The sequence below is a fragment of the Gavia stellata genome, chromosome 1 (genome assembly GCF_030936135.1).
Source record: "Gavia stellata isolate bGavSte3 chromosome 1, bGavSte3.hap2, whole genome shotgun sequence".
Lineage (NCBI taxonomy): Eukaryota > Metazoa > Chordata > Aves > Gaviiformes > Gaviidae > Gavia > Gavia stellata.
The window spans coordinates 111,581,035-111,600,420 of NC_082594.1; the positions used below are offsets into that span (position 1 = coordinate 111,581,035).

The 19,386-nt window shown below is 37.5% G+C and overlaps 1 protein-coding gene across 1 annotated transcript in view; it reads left to right on the forward strand.

Annotated features, from left to right (window-relative positions):
• The window catches only part of ROBO2 (roundabout guidance receptor 2), a 468,174-nt gene that overhangs the window by 407,524 nt on the left and 41,264 nt on the right, over positions 1–19,386 (forward strand). The window contains exons 19-22 of the mRNA XM_059820733.1: positions 4,137–4,319; positions 6,442–6,468; positions 13,606–13,648; positions 15,218–15,345. Of these exons, the coding sequence (XP_059676716.1) occupies positions 4,137–4,319; positions 6,442–6,468; positions 13,606–13,648; positions 15,218–15,345 (381 nt within the window). The remainder of the gene's footprint in view (positions 1–4,136; positions 4,320–6,441; positions 6,469–13,605; positions 13,649–15,217; positions 15,346–19,386) is intronic.

Here is a 19,386-nt window from a genome sequence, read left to right on the forward strand (position 1 = left end):
GACTATAAATTTGCTTGATAAAGGTAACAGTGTTTAAGTGATACCATTTCTGGAAAATTTGAGTTGGTACCACTTGCTGTTTGACTGGGAATCAAGAATATAAAAAAAGAAAATGATTTTTTTTAGGTAAATTAAAAAAAAAATTACATGGATTAAAAATGAGCTAATGAATAAACCTCAAAACATCATCATGAATGGGAAAACATTACAGATTGTATTATAATGGAGTCCTATATGGCCTGTTGCTTAGCTATGCTATTTAAGAGCTTGCAAACAGAATGAACGACTGCAGAAATGCTGAATTATGGAGAGAACAGGTCAGTGATGCAGAAGAGTTAATCCATGTTGCTAAACAGTACGACTTTCATTGTCGTGAAATACATAGTCCAGTGTATAAAAAGAGTTATTCTTAAACATAGGATATGTTCTTCTAAGAAGAAGGTTTTTTTCTGAAAATAACTGATTTTCATGGTGGATAATCAACTACTGACTTTCCAGACAAATTCTATATAACAGACCCCTGACAATCCAGAAAGTAAAACCAGGAGAATATGGAGCAGTAGGAAGTATATTATTTCTTTAGTTAGAAATTGTGTCCGTCTTACAGGAATCCTGTGCTCATACTTCAAGCAGGATGTTGAAAAATTTTATGGAAGACTCAAAGAGAATCAAGAATAAAATTTTTACGATCATTATTGATATGCTAAAAAATTTCACTTGGAAACCCAGAAATAAAATTGGAGATAACGGCAATGTTGGTTAATGGTATAGCTATTATTTCTCTTCATCAGTTGGCCTGTTCACTCTTACATTCCATCATTGGCATAATAATATGAGGAACAGCTGCAAACTTTCACAGTAATAGGTACAATCGAATCTGATGTATCTAATTAATTTTTGGTCCAACAAATTAGTTTTGTTCTTCATTACTCTCCAATGGGAGGAAGACATTATATTTCATTATGTTTTTGTCTCCAGGAACAATGGAGCGTTACAGGTCGCACACTTCCCTTGTCTATGATCTAATTAGTTGAACTGACAGCATTGTTACAGAAACACCTGCAGTATGTGAAATAGTACGCTGGTACCTTGGATGACATATTTATTACTTCTGCTTAAATATTATATAAAGAAATACAAAATTAATGTCATTTGTTTCTCCAAACCCCAACGATTATATTAATTTTATCAAATGCCAGTGGGTAGCATTCATCCGTATCCATTTATTTTTCAGTCATCGAATTCACAAAGCATATGTTATTTTGACATTTAAATGAGTTATTACTTTTACAGTAGTAATTGCTAGGCACTGAAGGCTAAGACCAGACAGCCGGACCACAAACTTTAGAAGGTAGTTTGGAGACAGATTGCACCTTCCACTAGAAGAGAGGGAGAGTGTGAAGTCCACTGAAAGCTCTCCCCCAGGCTCTCTACAGTTTGGTCTCATATCCTCCATTCTCAAAAGACTAGTTTCTGACCTTAGAGAAGAAAATGGGATCTTCAGACTTTTTGGAGGCTTTAGCAGGAAGCAGTTGTTCTTTTCTTGAGTCCAGCAGGGTCCTTTCCCGAAGCTGGTGACTCTGAAGCGCTTCCCTGCCCGCTCTTCTCCATGGCAGCACGGCTGCCTCTGAAGCAGCGCCAACATTACCTGTTTCTTTACTGTCCCACTGCTTTTACCTCTCCTCCAAAGGGCACAGAAATTAACTGAAAGTTAATGGCAATTAGAACAACATCAACTACCATGCTGATTTCTACTAGAAAATCCTGGAAGAACATGCCGGAGAGTGCCTCTTTCTATTAGTTTTACTCTCAGCACTTCTACTTTCAGCACTGGGGTGCACCTATGGATACGTTCCACGGGCAGAATATAAGGGGAAAATCCAATAAAGGAGCCACTGCTGCCTCCCTTCTTTTCCTTGTCACAGGTGCCCATTGAGTTTTATTCTAGCTTATTGCATCAGGACTGGAAACCATCCGGCCTTTGGCAGCAGCAAACAAAATAAGAAAGTATGGAAACAACAGCTGCAGCTACCAGGCCCTGACCCTGGCCATTATAGACTGGTACATGATACCAGTACTGGTATACTGCCTTTTTATACATTAGCAGGCGTAGTATGTCAGCATCCTTCTGTGGGACCTATTTTGTTTGCGAGAAGCCTGTTTTGTTTCTTACGCAGAACTACTGAAAGCAAGCCAAGCTCTAGCACAGTTTCAACAGTCTGTTTGCAAAAGCAGACGGTCATCATTACTAAATATTGACATGGTGCTGAAAGAGAGAAAGCTTAATAAAATCACCGAGATCATTAACAGTGTGATAGCAATGTAATGCAGCGCATCGCATTTCTTCCTGAGTAACTCAGTCCAGCTCTGAACACAACTTGGGGCCTGAAGCTGCGTCTTGGCTGGGGCAGTGCTGGGGCAGAGCCGATCCCCGCTGTATCGGGGCAGGCTGGGGCAGGGAAGGCATGCCCAGCCTGACGGGCCCTCTGGGACGGATCCTTATTCAGAGCTTGACTGGTGTAAGCTCTGGGTCTCCTGCAAAGAGGTGTATGTGGAAGTAAAACTGGAAGTGTCAGACTTCTGTCTGTTTTAGCCAACGACCTTGTTTGTTTGCTTTAGGCTGAATCTGGTGTGCTGACACAGGGGCTGTTCTGTTGAAAGACGTAAGCGGTAAATTTAACCATTGCTGAATTATAGAAGAGGAATATGTATGTTTTCACAGCAAGGCATAGTGCTACAATACTTTGAATAATTTCCTCTGAATGACCGTTTCAGTGTTTTACTGCCATATTCTATTACCTTCACGTGTGTGCAATAGACTCTCATAATTGAGAGTCATAGTATTTGCATCTTTTTTGTCTCAGTAGAGTAGCTACTCTTGCAGCTCTTCAGCATGCATGCAGGCATCTGATAATACTGCATAAACATTTCAAGGATTGAGCAATATAAATGCTTTTACTGGAAGTGATGGATAATTCTTCCACCAATTTCAAAAGTGCAGATGTGCGCAGTTTATATCAAATGTACATACAATCAATATTCATACTTTTTTGCCGAAAAATATGTTCTGCATTTCCTAATTTTAAAACTAACTAACCATTTCTGACAAGGGAAAGTTTGAAGTAAAGAAGTGCTGGCCTTAGAACTATATGCTTTAGCATTTCCTGAATTTCCATTCACATTTTTTATGAGCATTTGTTTTCAAGCCAGACACCAAGCGTTTCCTTTTGGAAAAGTTCCTTTTTAGAGAAAGAGGGGGAAAAAAACCATTGGGAGTATCTACTGAAATTTACAGTTTTCTAATGTAATATACACAATTTAAGATCCTACATAGCAATTTTGATGCATGTCACTTTAGCTGGTATTCCACATCATAATTCTTTCTTACAGGTTGATGTTAAGATTTTTTCATGCCTATTCTAGGTGAAAAAAATAGCATCTGTTGCTGTGATTGTTTAGCGCTTACAGTTAACTATGCAATTTTGTGCTTTGTGTCAAAGCTGGAGCACTTATGATTTGTATTGATTGTTTTCCCCATGAAATAATTGCTGGAAAATGCATCTTTGCCCCATTTGAAAATACATATATTTTATTTTTAATTTTAAATTTGGAAACTCTAGCATGCAGCAAAACCAAACGAGTTAAGTAAGAATTTTTGGCATGCTGACAACAATGAGAGAAGGAACTGTCTTTTGATGTTGTAGTATATTTTGTATTTGGATTTCTCATTTGGAAGAAGCTATTTATTGATTGCTTGTTTGTTTTTTTTTTTAATTGGTTTCCTATGATCCATTTTCTCATTATTGTATTCTGTCTATAATTATGTAAAAACAAACCAACAAACATGTATATTGTTAACAAAAAGGCTCTGGACTCTCATCTGTTAGATTACTTGGGAGAATGCTATAGAGCTATCTTTTCAAATATTTGTTTGCAAAATCACAATGGACTATGGATTTACTTTCTAGAAACATTGGTTTTCATGTGTAAGTTGGTACTCATTAAAGCTCTCCTACTGTGGATAATTCTTTTGAGGTGCATTACTGTTTTTTTTTAATTTTTGTTTGCAGTACTTTGTTCCTGTTTGTATTACAGAATCCATAATAACAACGTTCTGTCAAATTTCTTTTGTGCAGGAGGTCGCAATGAAGTTGTCATCACTGAAAATAACAACAGCATAACTGAGCAAATCACTGATGTTGTCAAACAGCCTGCCTTTATAGCTGGCATCGGTGGTGCATGTTGGGTAATTCTGATGGGTTTCAGCATCTGGCTGTACTGGCGGAGAAAGAAGAGGAAGGGGCTCAGCAATTATGCTGGTAAGAACAGTAACTATTTATTACCATCTCATCAGGTTCTATCATGAAGAGAACAGGTGCTGTTAAACCTACTTAAAAAAACATGCTGAACTTACAGCAAAGGTGGCCTGGGTGAATTTTGTATGCTTGTTTTAAATGTATGCTGTGAAAATGCTGGTGTATGAGAAGCTTTAAATGCATTGCTCGGTACCACATTTCATCATTATCATAAGACAGTCTTTATTTTTACATCTCCAGCACATCTAGCATAAAAAAGTACAAAGAGGATTAACTGTACCTCTTGCTCCTTGCTCAGAAGGCACTCTGTTAGCAGTCCAGCCCCATTTATGTGCTCAAATGTGAATTAGAGTAAATCCTTACAAGGAAGGTTAGAAAGAGTATTTGGTCTTCTCCTTCTTCATTCCCATGCATTTCCATGTCTTTGAAGCCATATGCATGGGAAATGAATGGAGGTACTTAATCAGTGACTCCGTACCTATAGCTGGAGGAGAAGAGAATGATGTATCAGAGAAGTGTGGTCAAAATTTACCTATGGCAGAAGCCATAAAAAGTCTTGGAGGTAGGACACCTTGGAATGCCCTCACAGTGTGATCCCTCTTGCATCAAATATGTTGCTCCAGTTACAAACTAGTTTTTGAAAACTACATTTGGAAAAATAAATACATTTGCCAAATGAAAATATTTTCTTCCTCCCCCAACCTGTTTGTTTTATTCTGTGCTTCAGGATTCTTATGGATTTTTAGGAAGTCAGGTGAATTACCATTAAATGGGTCACTCTGAAGCCTAATTTAACACAAAAAAGCTGTTCTTCAAATATTGGGGTAGGTTATCTTGTGGTACTTATTAACACTTAAAAAGAGAAAACATTTCCTTTTTGAGCAAGATTTGCACAGTTGAGGACACAGCATATTTAACATCGACATTATATTGCACTAAGGTTACACTAGTACTCTTTTATTTACAAGTTCTCACACGCAAACCTGAGGACACAGGTTCCCTAAGTGGCTGAGCATCTCTAACAACTTGCCAAAAACCAATGTTCATTCCCTGCTCGCAGCCAAACAATCCTATGCCTCCTTACCTTGGCATTAGCCATCATCAGACTCCTCCATGTCCTGACTGGGCTCACTAAACCAGAAGGAAACTATTCCATGTTGTTTTTCAATCCTTCCTGCTGGATTAGTTTTTCACTGGCTTCGTGAAACAAGGCAGCCCAAGAAGAAATTGGACGAGCAGTGGAAGCAGAGGGAGGAGAGACCCTTTCAGTGGCTCTTGGACTGATTCAGTTTCTGTGGAACCTCACCTTGCGTCACCGGGTGGCCTGTATCATTCATAGGTTATGCTTTTTGCCAAGGTGTTCTTTTCTTTCTTTTAACAGCAATGACTTTTACTCTCTGAGAAGTGGGGTGGTGTTAATTGAGAAACTAGTATATATCACACACACCTACACACGTGTTTATCTGAAATATCAGTCTAGATCCCAAGTTTTTTCATATTAAGAGACAGCTGTACCGTTATTCCTCTTAGGATACAGTCCTATACATAAACTTTGGACACAAGCTAAGACAACTCTTTTTTTTTTAAAAGCAGAATTATTAGCCCTGTATGTGAGTTGGCATGTTGGGGGGCAGAGGGGAGGAGATCGAGAGCAAAGCCTTTTATACCTTAAAATGCATACCTGTAAATAATTATAATAGTTATTATAAACAGTGTGTCTCCTGCAACTCATTCCTTCTCATGATGTTTTCTGCATCTAAGTGTGATGTGAACATTGCATCATGACACAGAATTCCCATCATCAGAATTATGAAATAGTGTATGCCTTCAGGAAGGAAAGTTCATAACAGATCATGCTTCAAAATTCATCCTAATGTTTACAATTTGGAGAACAGCATGTCCACAGAGAAAGCCTTCAAATGTGACTGTCAAAATTCACTGTTCACCTTTCCAACCATCATTTCTCATTGGCTGCTGGCTGGTTAGTGCTTTAAGCTCAACTGTTATGTCCTGCTTATGATATTCAACCACAACTGAGTAAATTCCAGAGGAAACTCGTGCCCTGCAATTAGCGCTTGTTATCAGGGTGTGTAACTCACAATGTGTTTGCTTTCTTGTTTTGCAGTTCAGTCCTTCACCTTCACCCCTGCAGGTACTGTCCATTAGTCTGTCTCTTACTTCACCAACATGTCATTGCAAACATTAGCTGTCTAAGTTTTTATGAACATGTGAGATATGCAGAATTAAAACCAAATACAAGGAGAAATACTTCTGCTGCCTATCTGTGGCAAAAATATAGCATTCATTTTCCTAGTGATTCCAGGGGAACATAAAATCTACCACCATTAATGTCTCTGTCATTATAATTCTTCATACTTCTTACTCATCTAAGTCCTTGAAATAATGAAGTTTTGAAAGTAATTTGAAGGACAAGATGATTGAACTAACTTAACATAAACAAGCATTAGTTGTGTATAACTGAATTTGATTTTAAAGCTCAAAAAAAGTATTTTGAACATTTTTGATGATCGAACTGGAGAAATGGAACTTTCTTCTACTTTAGCTGTTAGTTGTGTATACATTGGCCTTACCATGAGGTGTTCAGATCTTCAAGCAATCTAGTGGTTAACCTCTGTGTGCATTGCCTTTACAGTGTTTTTCAAATTGAAGCATTTGCTTTTTTCCTGCCTATCCAATTCAGAGCTGATGTCCTAGTTTTCATATCTTTAATAAACATAGCATACGGTAGACCATTATCGTAAGCATGATTAAAGATATGTGAAGAATAAACGATGTGTGGCTGAAACAGCAGGTTGCAAACAGCTTAGTCAACATATGGATAGCCAGGAAAAATAGAGTATACAATTAATAGTAATAATTAATGCAAATAATTAGCTTCTGCTCTCATACTTAAGCTCAAGATTCAAAAACTCAAAAATAATTATACCTCTGTGTTACAGTGTAAAAAGTTGATAAATCTCAGCATTTTCCAGCAGAATTCTGTAAAGTCTTTTGCGTGTAGCTTGGCCCCTCAGTTGCGCTTACCAAAGCTGTCTCTTCTTCTGTCCCCTATGCCATCCATGTGATAGAAGCCAGTCTTCCTACTGCACTGCTGAACCCGTCCTCATGCTCAGCTAGCTGCTTTCTTGCTTTTCCTTATCTTCAGCCACAGCTTGAGTGTTTAGCTTAGCAGGAAAGAGCAGATGACTGTAGAGGCAGATGAGCGAAGGTGGAGGTGTCTGCCCCAGGGGCCTGTGACATCGAAGTGTCCTCATGGAGAATCTCTGGGGCCTCAGGAATTGCTCCTCTCGCTTCTGGGCAAGTTTGTTCAAGTTAGAGTAAGTTGTGGCACAACACATCCTACCCTAAATGTTTTACTTGCTTTTCTTTGAGACACAACATAGGATTTTTTTCCAAAATGAAATAATACATCTTTGCATTTAGTTCCTATGATTATGCCACTGTCAGCTGTCTGTAACTGTGGTGAGTTTTTTTCCATTGTCTTTGTAGCATACATTGGCATGACACAGGGTTGTGCTGGAGCCACAGTGACTGTGCATGATTCAGTGCAGTTGATCCACATGTGCTGGGCAACTAGCGTATGTCAGAGGCAGTGCCAAAAATTTGCTTTTTTAAAAATAGTTTTGACATCTCATGGACTTTATAGAACCATAACAGCACATAGTTCTACTTCCTGGCCTATAATAATTTCTGGAGGCAGTGAGAACCTAAGTAATCCACTAGTCAAGTCCAAAAAAAAAAATCATTTATTTAAAAAAAAAATTGTTCTTATGAAAGAACATAGCCCATGTTTTTTATCTTTATACCCAGAGTTCCCTAAGAAACATCATTAGTTCCCTAATATTTGAATTTGCCATTGGTACTATCGTTTAGACAAACATATCTACTCTCGTGGAGGTTTGATGACACTCACAACTGTATGTCGTTCCCTTCAAGGTTATGATTCATAAACAGTTTGCTTTCAGATCTAAATATTTAGACAGTGGTACGTAGCTTTCAGAATCTCATCAGAGACAGCTGTCAATGAAGTTTTACTAAAGATTAATTTATCCTAATATACTCAGATTTTAGAAGGTGCACAATTTTTGTTCAGACATCTGCTTTAAATTCTGCCTTCAGAGAGTTGCAGAACATGCAGATTTGACTGTGTAATAAAGAGAACTGAATGTATTAGTGGGAGACTCATATACTTACTCTATTTCAGACACAAAACAAAAAACTATTTTTTCAGTTACTTCTGATGTAAATGTTTTTTGTTTTGTTTTTCTTCAGTTGTATTTGCATATGTGTAGAACTTAAAACACTAAAAATAGTTGTTTAAAAGTCTGGATTCTGCAGTTATATGATTACTTGCTAAAAATGTTCTTTCGGGTCGTATTCAGATTATGGGTCATTCACGGGAACTATTTGTTATTTGTATTCTGTTGTTAGGCTCCTAAGGGGTATAATTTCTGCTGTGTGACTAAACTACTGTAACGCTCTGTGTAGGAGAAGAGCAAGCAGCAAATGTCACGCAATTGGTAAAGATTTGTGTCAAAGAAGAATAATTGATTAAGTTATATTCATTAAGCTTTCTGCCTTTGTGAACATTTTCATAAGCACTGATCAATTGCTCAGATGGTCACAAATAAAGTGACATTGAAAATCATAGCTAAATCTTTTTACTTATTTTCAGTTGAACTGACTCCAGTAGTTACTGAGCCACAATTCTGTACATCACTATTCTTCCACTTCCCTTTCCCCCACCATGACTTACCAGGCATTGATTCTTGGTAATATCAGTACTACAAAACATACGATTTTCAACTATGTTTGTTAGATTACTACTGGTCAGTAGTAGTGTCATCATCTGCAGCTGTACAAGAAGTATACATTTTTGGGACCATAACATACTATCAGCAAAACCAAATCTGGCAGAGACACTAAATACAAATGTTACCTCTTCTCAGCCATCTGTTCTGTGATATAAAGGGTGGATTGGTCTTACTTTTGTGAGTTTCTGTAGAAGCTAAAGTACTGCTGTATTTTTATGGTTACCCTTTACTCAGATGGCCTGGATATAAACGTGCACTGTGGGTTTCTACATGATACAAGAAAAGATAGATGGCACAAAAGAGATATCTGACCACTTCTCGTGTAATATATGAATTGTTTCATTCCTGTATTACAATGACAGAACAGAATTTGTTTATTTTGTACTGGAAGTTGCAATTTTCTTTTCACATGTTGGTATAAAGACTTATACAACAAAGACATGGAATCCATTTGTAGAAATAAGAGAACTTCCATTTTTTTGCTTATCTTTCCTGTGCCTTCAAACTCATTGTTGTGCCAGTACCCACTCACTTGAATGCTCAGGTGTTTTCAAGTGTCTAGGCCATCAGTCATGCAAAGAAAGTAAATATGTATTTTCACTTATGAGTAGGTAAGATTATTTAGTGACTAGTGCTCCTTAGGATTAAAGATTTCATGAAACTGAGTAAACAAAAACAAATTAAAAATAGATAAGATAGAGAATTATGGAATGCTACACACTTTATGCGCAACTCCTGAAACTGTTAAATGAGGATAAATTATTTGACGGAATCATCCAAAGGTAGACAGAAGATTTGATGGAATTTTTATATGCAGATTATCTCTTCTGAGTTAATGCTTATTAAAAGAGGATTAATCTACATTCATATTTGAGGAACAGCTTATCAGAAAAAGGAAGAGGCTTGGCTGGCAACATTAAAGTTTTCATTTGCAGTAGGAAAATGTGGCCTACTAGAGATAGGCATACAGAAAGCTTTCTAAAGCTTTCTAAAGCTTTCTTGCCTCAGAATGTCAACTTACTATACATTTGTATTTTTCCAATTCTAGCTGGCACGAAGATTAAGTTTAACCTTGTCAGATAATATTAGTAAATGGTTTGGGTACCTCCTTATATATTTAATAAAAAGCATGTGAAAAGCTCCTTAACGTATGCTGTTCTTCATACAAATATATACAGTATAATTTCCTTAAATATTTATGCAGTTAAAATGCACTTTGGATTATATTTCTGCATTTTTACAGTCCTTGAAGTATAAGCTGGTGGGGATTCCTTCAAAATCTCTCTATGCAGAGGTTATTTTTTCATCTTCTTCTGAAAACCAATCTCACCCCTGCAGGTCTTCAGCCTTTTTAAGAACATATATCAGATGCAAAGAGTGCTGAAAGAGCTTTTTTGCTTCCTCGGTGATAAAAAGCAAGGGAGATGGGTGGGTCAGTGATAGGGACATCCTTCCCTTCCTCCTCTTACATTGCCCCTTGAAATTGCTCTGCTTCTTTTTGAAGTGGAGACAGGATGAATAAAGCCAGCTGTCTGTGTGTTTTATTTTTACAGTGACATCTACAAGCCTGCATTGCATTAAGTATGCTCCTGTTCAGGCATTTAGACTTGGTTTGTAATTGCAGAAATCAAACTGCAGGCAAAAATGCTGACAAAACGTACAGCAGGAATGATGAACATAGTGCTTGTGTTGGCAGCCTGACCATATCTTCTGTTGTTAGCTGTCTTTCCTTTCACAATATTGATGCTAAAAGAAAGTCACCTTCTCTATGCAGCCTCAGGTAGCCCATTTATGGATGGCATCAGGAATATGATTTTTTTTCTGTAACATCCTGATGATATGTCCACACTTCAAGAGGAATTTTGGCGAGTTGGTATTCTGGAGCCTTTTCCACCAAGAATAGTAACTAAAATACTTTCTTGTTTATTTTTTCATGAAGATAATAACCATCCGTGTACTGGTATACACGATGGAGGGTAAACGAAAGAACCTGTGTTCCTTCCCAGTTCCATACACATCACATAAGCCAGACACAGTCTTCCCCAGGAAAAGCAATGTCACTGCAAGACAAGTTCTTTTTTTAATAAACTAATCTGAAACTTTCTTCTAAAAACAGAGTTTATATTGGGAGGGTGTAAGATTATTTAATGTAGGAAAAAAACAGGAAACAGTTGCTACCACCAGGATACACAGATAGAAGAAAAAAGAGTAAATGCTGTGATACCTGTCTCTTCTCAACAAGCTCATATGCTACACCCAATCTGCAGCAATTATGGCTCTAGCGAAGAGGTTTCGATGTCATGTCTTCTTGATATGTTTCTCACATTGTGCCATGGAGTTTTTTCCATACCTCACTACACGGAAAGAAAAATGCGTCTGGCAAACATTGCTGCAATCTCCTATTAGTTCCCCCATTTTAGCTTTGCTTTATAAAGGTACACAAGGGATATAAATATTTTGAAGACCACAAGTATTGATTTTTTTTTTTTTGCCCTTTTAACATGCATAGTTAAAATCTCACACACCTGTATGTGCTATACAAGTGGTGACAATAGTACTTGAAAATTATTTCTGGTAGATGGTAGTCTACTGAATGCGCCTTTGTTTCTCATTTTCCTTAATTCTTGTTGCTTTGACAAAAGCAGAAAGTTGTAGAAATGGAGTATTAAATTTGAAGGGGAGGAGGAGAAAAGAAACAGCATCTAGTGTACTTTTGACCAACATCCTTTGAAATATAGCCAGGTAGTACCCACCTCTTTGCATATCCACACGTGATATCCACAGCACTTCAGATTATTCACTTGTAAGCAACGAGTGATACAGTCATTTGACAGCCTATTAGAAACAACGTGAATGGAAGTAGCATCGGCTCTAAAATTAATTAGCTGCAATGTTTTACCATGTCTTGTTTTCCAAAGCAGACTTTTATTTAATGCTTCCCATACTTGCATTTTGATTTTCTTTTCATTAATTGGTTTGATTACATCCTTTCAAAATTCAGCTATTAACCATTTTGATGTGACATATGACTGCAGTGATTTTCTGATATTGATATTAGTCTGTTCTGCAGTGAAGGGTAATTAATCACCCTACCCGAGCAGTCTTCCAGCAAGGCTTCCAGAGGGACCAGTTTTGTCCCCTTTGCTGAACGCAGACTGTGAAATTACCCTAGGAATTAATAAAGTTACAATGATTCTATAAGGTATCAGAAGTATTTTCCCAGGGGATTTGTGTCATTGCTAATTTTTTTAATGATCACAGCATTTCTATTGGGTGTAGTAATTTTGTCTGATTAGAATGGTGTATAATAGCCTAATCTTGAAGTAGCGTAGTTTGGACTAATATTTGGAAAATCTTGCAAATAGTCTGGGAGCTATAATTTGATGATGGGAATGTCTGTCTTACAAAAGTAAATAGTATTTCCAACAAAGGCCTATTTTAAATTAAACTGGACACAGACTCTCCCATTCCTCTCTGAAATTCGAGCCCTCATCTTGTCAGGGGCCTGTAGGGATGCAGGTGTTCAGGACATTGATATAATTTAATAGTCTGTCTTATCTATGCCTGACAATAAATAATGGGATATTGCCACTGAGAACCAGAGTAGCCTGTTGGCCTTGATTCAAAATATTTGCCAGTGCTTCAAAAAGAAACATCAAATGTTGTCAATTAGCATCTCACCAGTAATGTGGGTTTACCTATATTGCCCTGAAATGTAATCCTGTTAATAAAATAGATAGGTAAGAGATAGGCTGTTTTTTGTCAAACACCCATGAATAGAGCCATAAAAACAATCGTCTCCCTCTGACCGTACCCTTGGCATCCCCCATGGCAAGACTGGAGACACTTTTTCTTCCCAGTGATACTGGCGTGTATGCATTTATGTGTGGGTGCTGGTTCTTATACTGTGCTTTTTAATGGAAATGTTGCAACTGTATGCTTTTTTCCACCCCTTCAGCTCTAATAGAGCTGCCACCTCTTCATATTTGTCCTGGGAAATGGCATATTTGTGTGGTGACATTATATTACTGCATTACAACATGATGTTATTAACTCAGTGGTGCAATGTCATTATGTACTGAAGCGAAAGCATGCCAAGAAAACAATTTCATCACATGGCACAGTCTTTTAACGCAAAGTCATATGAAGGGGTCTGTGGTAAATTCAGGCCTTTTACCCAGGCAGCTGGTTTGCCTTGCAAGCTACAGAGCAAATTGATGTTAGTCAATGAGGTGCAGAGAATTCCTAAACAAATAGTAACCCTAACATGTTTGATCCTTTTCTCATATTTTCTGTACTTTATTATGTGATGATGCCAAGAGGCCTCCGATCTCAGACACTGAGCAGTTTGAATTGTTACTTTTAATTATTACTAATTGATTTTTCCCTGTCTTATATGTGTGTGCGTGTGTGTGTGTACGTTTGTTTGTTTTGTTTTTCCAACCAAAACACAGTCACTTTCCAAAGAGGAGATGGAGGACTAATGAGCAATGGAAGGTATGTTCCTTTGTATAAAGGTGTTTCCATCCTATTTATTTTTAAAATTAGGGATCTGAGAAATGCTATAGGTGATGTACTTGGGTAATAACCAATCATTCGGAAGATTGACAATGCTAGGAGGAGTTAAGTAGCTTACCACAAGGTTTAATGACCTATCTGTTGTGCACTTTGGAGGAATCAAGCCCAGATGTTTCATATCTCCCAGATGCCCTGGAAGAAATGAGTAGTAAATATCACAAGGAACGTGTTCATTTGTTACTGGGATGTTTATTGCATTAATTAGACATTAGCAAATGAAGTTGCTGTTGTTTAAGACTCCTTATTGGCTCCCCCTAAATTGCTGTGAGTGAACAATTACACTTAATCGATCACGAAATAAATGATTCATGGATGATGAATAGGCTGTAGATTGATAGGACTGGATTCCACAACTTTGGCTACTCAATTGAAATTGATAAAAGTTGATAACGGGCCCATATATCCTCATCTATTTTCCCTTTGCCAATATGGAGATTGTAATTAGGCCCTGGTAATAACTTCCAATCTCCCATTTAATCAATATTTTAGCAAAAAGAGATTAGGCCTAATGAGAGCGAGTAGATGTGGCAAGAAAGCGGCTGGGTCTTCTTATTGCCGTTACCATAGAAACCGATGTTTCTCTTAGGGGTTGTGCCAGGTGGGGGTCTATAACGTACAAAGGTTGGAGATGTTGCTCCAACTTCACGAGTGCATTAATAACCTAGAAAAGCTGCAGAACTGTGGATGGTTTTTTTGTTTTCGTTTGGGGGGAGGGGGTGTCTGCAGGAAATGATTTGTTTTCCCTGTTGAACACAAATAGAAAACAATCCACCTGCCTTGCTAAATTTCTGGCTCTTTATCCTGGGGTGAGGGAGACACTGTGCCTTGTGGCCTGAGTGTACCTTCTCTTTCAACATACTCCCTGTTTAATACTGCTCTCAAAGCTGGGAGTTACAGGGATATAAAAGCCACGCAGCAGTGGCAGATAAAGATAGCTGTGGACTTTCCATTAATCCGACTCAAACCTGTTTGCCTCTAAACCATCCAAGAGTGCTCAAAGAAAGAGTTACCAGCCTGTAGATGACAGCCATGCATTTGGGATGCAAGAGAAGGAAGAAATAGTAGCCCAAAAGGGCTGGAAAGTGGCCTGGAAAGTCCTGGAAATGGCTGATACGGAGCAATCAGTTTGAGTGATGGCTCCCTTGAGGTGGTAATTTATCAAGCAGCCCTGGTGTAGGATCCCGTGATGGCGCTGCCTAACCCCTGTTTCACACAGACAATGGAGTTCATTTGGATTCTGGCAGAATCAAGACGGATGCCTAGTCCCACTTCTACTGACAAAGTTGATTTGTATATATCCTTAATTAACTGCTCAAGGTCTTTAAATCATCAAAGGCTACACAATTTTAATTTGAAATAAAATAAAGTCTCCTAAACTGTTTGTTACCTATGGTGTTAGTTGTCTCACAGATATTTTAATTTTGTAAAAATATAGAGATATATATATATATATTTGTATGTATATCTTTTTTTCTTATTCTGCTTCAGTCGACCAGGTCTGTTGAATGCAAGTGACCCCAGTTATCCTTGGCTTGCAGACTCTTGGCCTGCCACAAGTCTGCCAGTAAACAACAGCACTAGTGGACCCAATGACCTTGGCAATTTCGGTCGTGGAGGTAGGTTTCATTTTATTAAGTCACCATATAGCGTACAGTAGGTTTCTGTTAGTTAACTTTTATGATAAACACTGTGTCATGTTTTTAACATTATAGTTCTTTCTATGTTTGACACAAGATTTTATTTAAAATTGACTTTAAAATGTTCATTTCGCTTTGTCTCTTCCCACTTCTTTAAAATGTAGGTCTGGTTTGTAATTTACCCCACAGTGGTGCGACAGGGTCTGCTTATCATCGCAAGAGAAATGCGTTTGTTGCTCAAGCTCATTCCCTTTTGTGTGGAGATGAGCGATCTGCTGTGCAGGGCAATGTAGCCAGGGATAGAGGATGTCCATAAGAGCAGAGAATTCCTCGGGGGTTGCAGGAAGGATGTTCCTTCAGCAGAAGAAAGACAGAAGAACATTGTTGCTGTCGCCTTACCCATACCCTTCCTGCTGAGGGACTGCTCTCAGTCTCAACCATAATCCATGAAGAAGGCCTCAAAGGTCTTCACAAACTTTCCTTCTTATTGGAGGAAAGAATACATAAAAAGGAACTATTTAGATTTTTTAGGGTTTTGTTTCCATTTTGAATTGAGGGAGGCCCTTTGGGGAGATGAGGTAATGATTTATAATTATGGTGATGAATCTTTAGAGGGGTTATTTTCTTTCAAACATTTTATTCAAATGGGAATTTCAAGACGTATGACTGGGATTTTTATATATCATAGTAATATTCACATCTCTGTTACTTCCTCGGTTTCTGTGATGTTATAAGGCAGCTAGTTCTGCATAGTGGTGTTCAGAACAAGACTTCCTAATGTAAATGAGTATATAAATATTTTTAAGACATAAATAAGTAAACAAAAATCAAGATGTTATATATCAAAAATACATTAAAATGCAAAAAATCTATAAAACCATCAAACTGATAAATGTGAAAAGAATGCAGTTCTGAACTGTACCAGAATCTGCTTCTGAAAACCATCCCTCACATTGGCTATATGTTCCATGCAAAACTTATTGCCTGTGGTTTGACTACTGTGACTTCAAATTATGACAAAACACTTCAGATTTATTTTCCATATAAAAATATTGTAAAGTTCTTGTCTTACAAAAATATTATCAAGGAAGCAAAACTTTTGATGATATTTAGAAGGCAACTGAATGTCTGCCAGCTTCTTCATTGTGAATATCTTGAAAATAAAACCCTTCAGTACTTTTCCATCTTTCCATAAGCTCACATAATAAAGAAAAATTAACATTTTCTTTTAGCATTTGGCTCTATACGACTGAAATTGGAAGCATGTTTTAAAGCGTATGGCTTCAATGTGGATGAGGCATAGGTCCAAATTTGTCCAAGAGATGCAACAGTTATATATAGAATTTCAGCAGCTTAATTCCACCCATGATCTTTACAGTTGAGCTCACACTTTTATTTTGGCTCTTTTGGGACAATTTATCCCTATCTGTTTCAGCAGTTGAGTTTGGATGCTTCTGCATTAAAGATGAATTAGAAGTTAGATGACTTTTAACATGAAGTAACTGTATAGATAGAACTCTTTTACTGGTTAAAAGGTCTGTGATAATATAAAAGGTCTGTAACAATTTTGAAAACAGTAAGGTAGCAATCAATCACTCTGGAAACTCAGAAGCTGAGGCAGGCAGTGCTAACATTGCCTTTGAGAGTGAAATCCATGTTATGTTCTAGATAGGCATTTGAGAGCAAGGCTGTGAGTGGAAAGCACAGATTAGGTTTGAAGTCGCGTACGGCCACAAAATGGAACTATGTCTCCCAAGGCAGCCAGAAAGAGCTTCCTTCAGGAAGTACTTCAGCACTACTTCATTTATCTCAAGAGTTACAAAACAAGCTGGATTTTGGAGAGTTTTTGGGAAAGCGTCCAGTGGGAAATGTGTGTTCATCTTTGGTCTGAAATGTAGAGTGCGTTTTTTTTGCTATGACAACTTGGTGGGAAAATCACACTTGATTTTTACTAGGTGATTATGGCACTTTGTAAAATGGCACTTTAATTGCTCTTTGAGTGCTCAGTGTATACATCTCATTGAGGTCAAAAAAGTAATCTGTGGTTGTACTGAAAATTCCCAGAATGTCTGGAGAACCTCAGCTTCTTAGTAAGAATGACTGAAAATTCTTGCCTGGTGGGAAGCTATGCAACTTTCCTTTCAAGTGTGTGCAAACGTGTAATTCTCCATTTTAAAATGACTGTATAGAGATGATACCTCTTCAGTTGCCAGAAACGTGCTCTAAAAGATAGATGTATGTCTGAGTACTTGAGAGATGAGCATTTTGCTAGTTTTTACTTCTGTGAGTCTGCAAATCCAACACAGACAGGTTGAGCTGAACTTACTTCATTTTACACATCAACAACAGAATTTATTTACTAAACTTCAATCCATTATACTTTGATGAAAGCAATTGTGGAAAGGAAAAATCTTTAAATTGTGGATGAAATGCAAGAAAGATGTCTCTCACATCTCATGCTGTATTTGCATGTAGATGCTTTTATGATTGTGTACTGCCCCTAGAAAGCACATTGGATATGTTGAGACCGATAGTAATAACCTGATTTTGAAATATAACCTGTAGTTTGCATTAATTGTAGGTTTTTTGCACTTACAGTTTATCTGCAGATATAAGTTAATACAATTAAGGCATTTTAAATACTTGATTGTGCCCATTTCCCTGTTGTTGTTGTTGTCTGCAAAAACAGATCACAATGATAGATCCAAATTTAATCTCTGTTTCTGCAGTCTCTCTACTAAGCACTTGTTATTGCCATATTTATTGTTAATATTATGTTGTTGCCCTGAGACTGCAGATGTTATTAGGGTCCGTATTAAAATGTTCGTAGTTGCACACATGAATGCAGTAGAAAATAGTTCTGTGGTCTAAATGTTTGTCTCAGGAGAAAAAAAAAAAAGAAAAAACAAAACAGTGGGAGGAGGACATGGTATCATATCTCATTGCTGGAAAAGTCTTGAGACAGTGAGAGAACAATTCTATTCCCTGAGGTTGCACAAAACCCATGTCTGGAACTGATCCTAAACCCTTGTCTAGGTGCAAGAATCATCTTTTCTCTCTGGGGCTTAAGGTATATAAAAATGTCTGTCATACCTAGAATGGGATCTGAACATTCTTACTATAGGAGTATGCATTCTCTCAAGAACGATCTAACAGTTGGAATCCATATCTGCTGTCTGACTATATAAAGCAAATGGCATATAAATGATGCATTTTTCTAACAAGTAAATTCCAGAATGAAGTCAACTTTTCAGAATCTAAATAAATTGTAAAAATAGTACCACTTGATATATTGACCTCAGAGAGAGCAGGAAGAGGGTTATCTGCTGAGCTGTGGTTCTCCTTGGGACATCATGCCAGTCATCATTAGATTCTTCACACTTCAGTAGTCTCAGCTTCTAAATCTAGTATTCCACCAGCAAAGGTCACTATAATGTTTAGTAAGGAGAGAGATTGCCAATCTAACTGATTAAAGGTACAAATTGCAGTGTGTAATAGGATTCAAAAGATGTAGAAAAGTCAACAGATACTTAGTTAAATATGCTGTACTGTTTTTCAGGTAAATGTACTGGAGAATTTGGACAGTTCTTCTCTGTTATCTTCACTGCTTTGCCATTTTAAGAGACTGATCCCTTAAATCCCTTCAGAATAACAGATTTGCTTTCACATATCAGGAACAACTTGGGTTTGTCAGGTTTTTCTTTTGTTGAAAAGGAGAAATGTACTAGCTAATGTCAAAGAGAAAATTAGATAAGCTGATGCATAAAACTTCAAGGAAGTCAAGGTGATGCCCTTAAAAAATTGCTTTGAGAGCTTTGCGTACATTTAAGAGTTTTGCTGCGTATTTGCTGGGAAAGTTTCCTCTGTGATTTGTAGATTCACTCCTTTCATCATTTCCCTGAAGCCCAGACAGTTTCATCGGTTCTGACATAGAGTGAACGATCGAAAACATTCTTCAGTAGAGAAATATTCCAAACTTCACTTTCACAGTTGAAGGTATGGGAAAAAAAAAGATGGTTT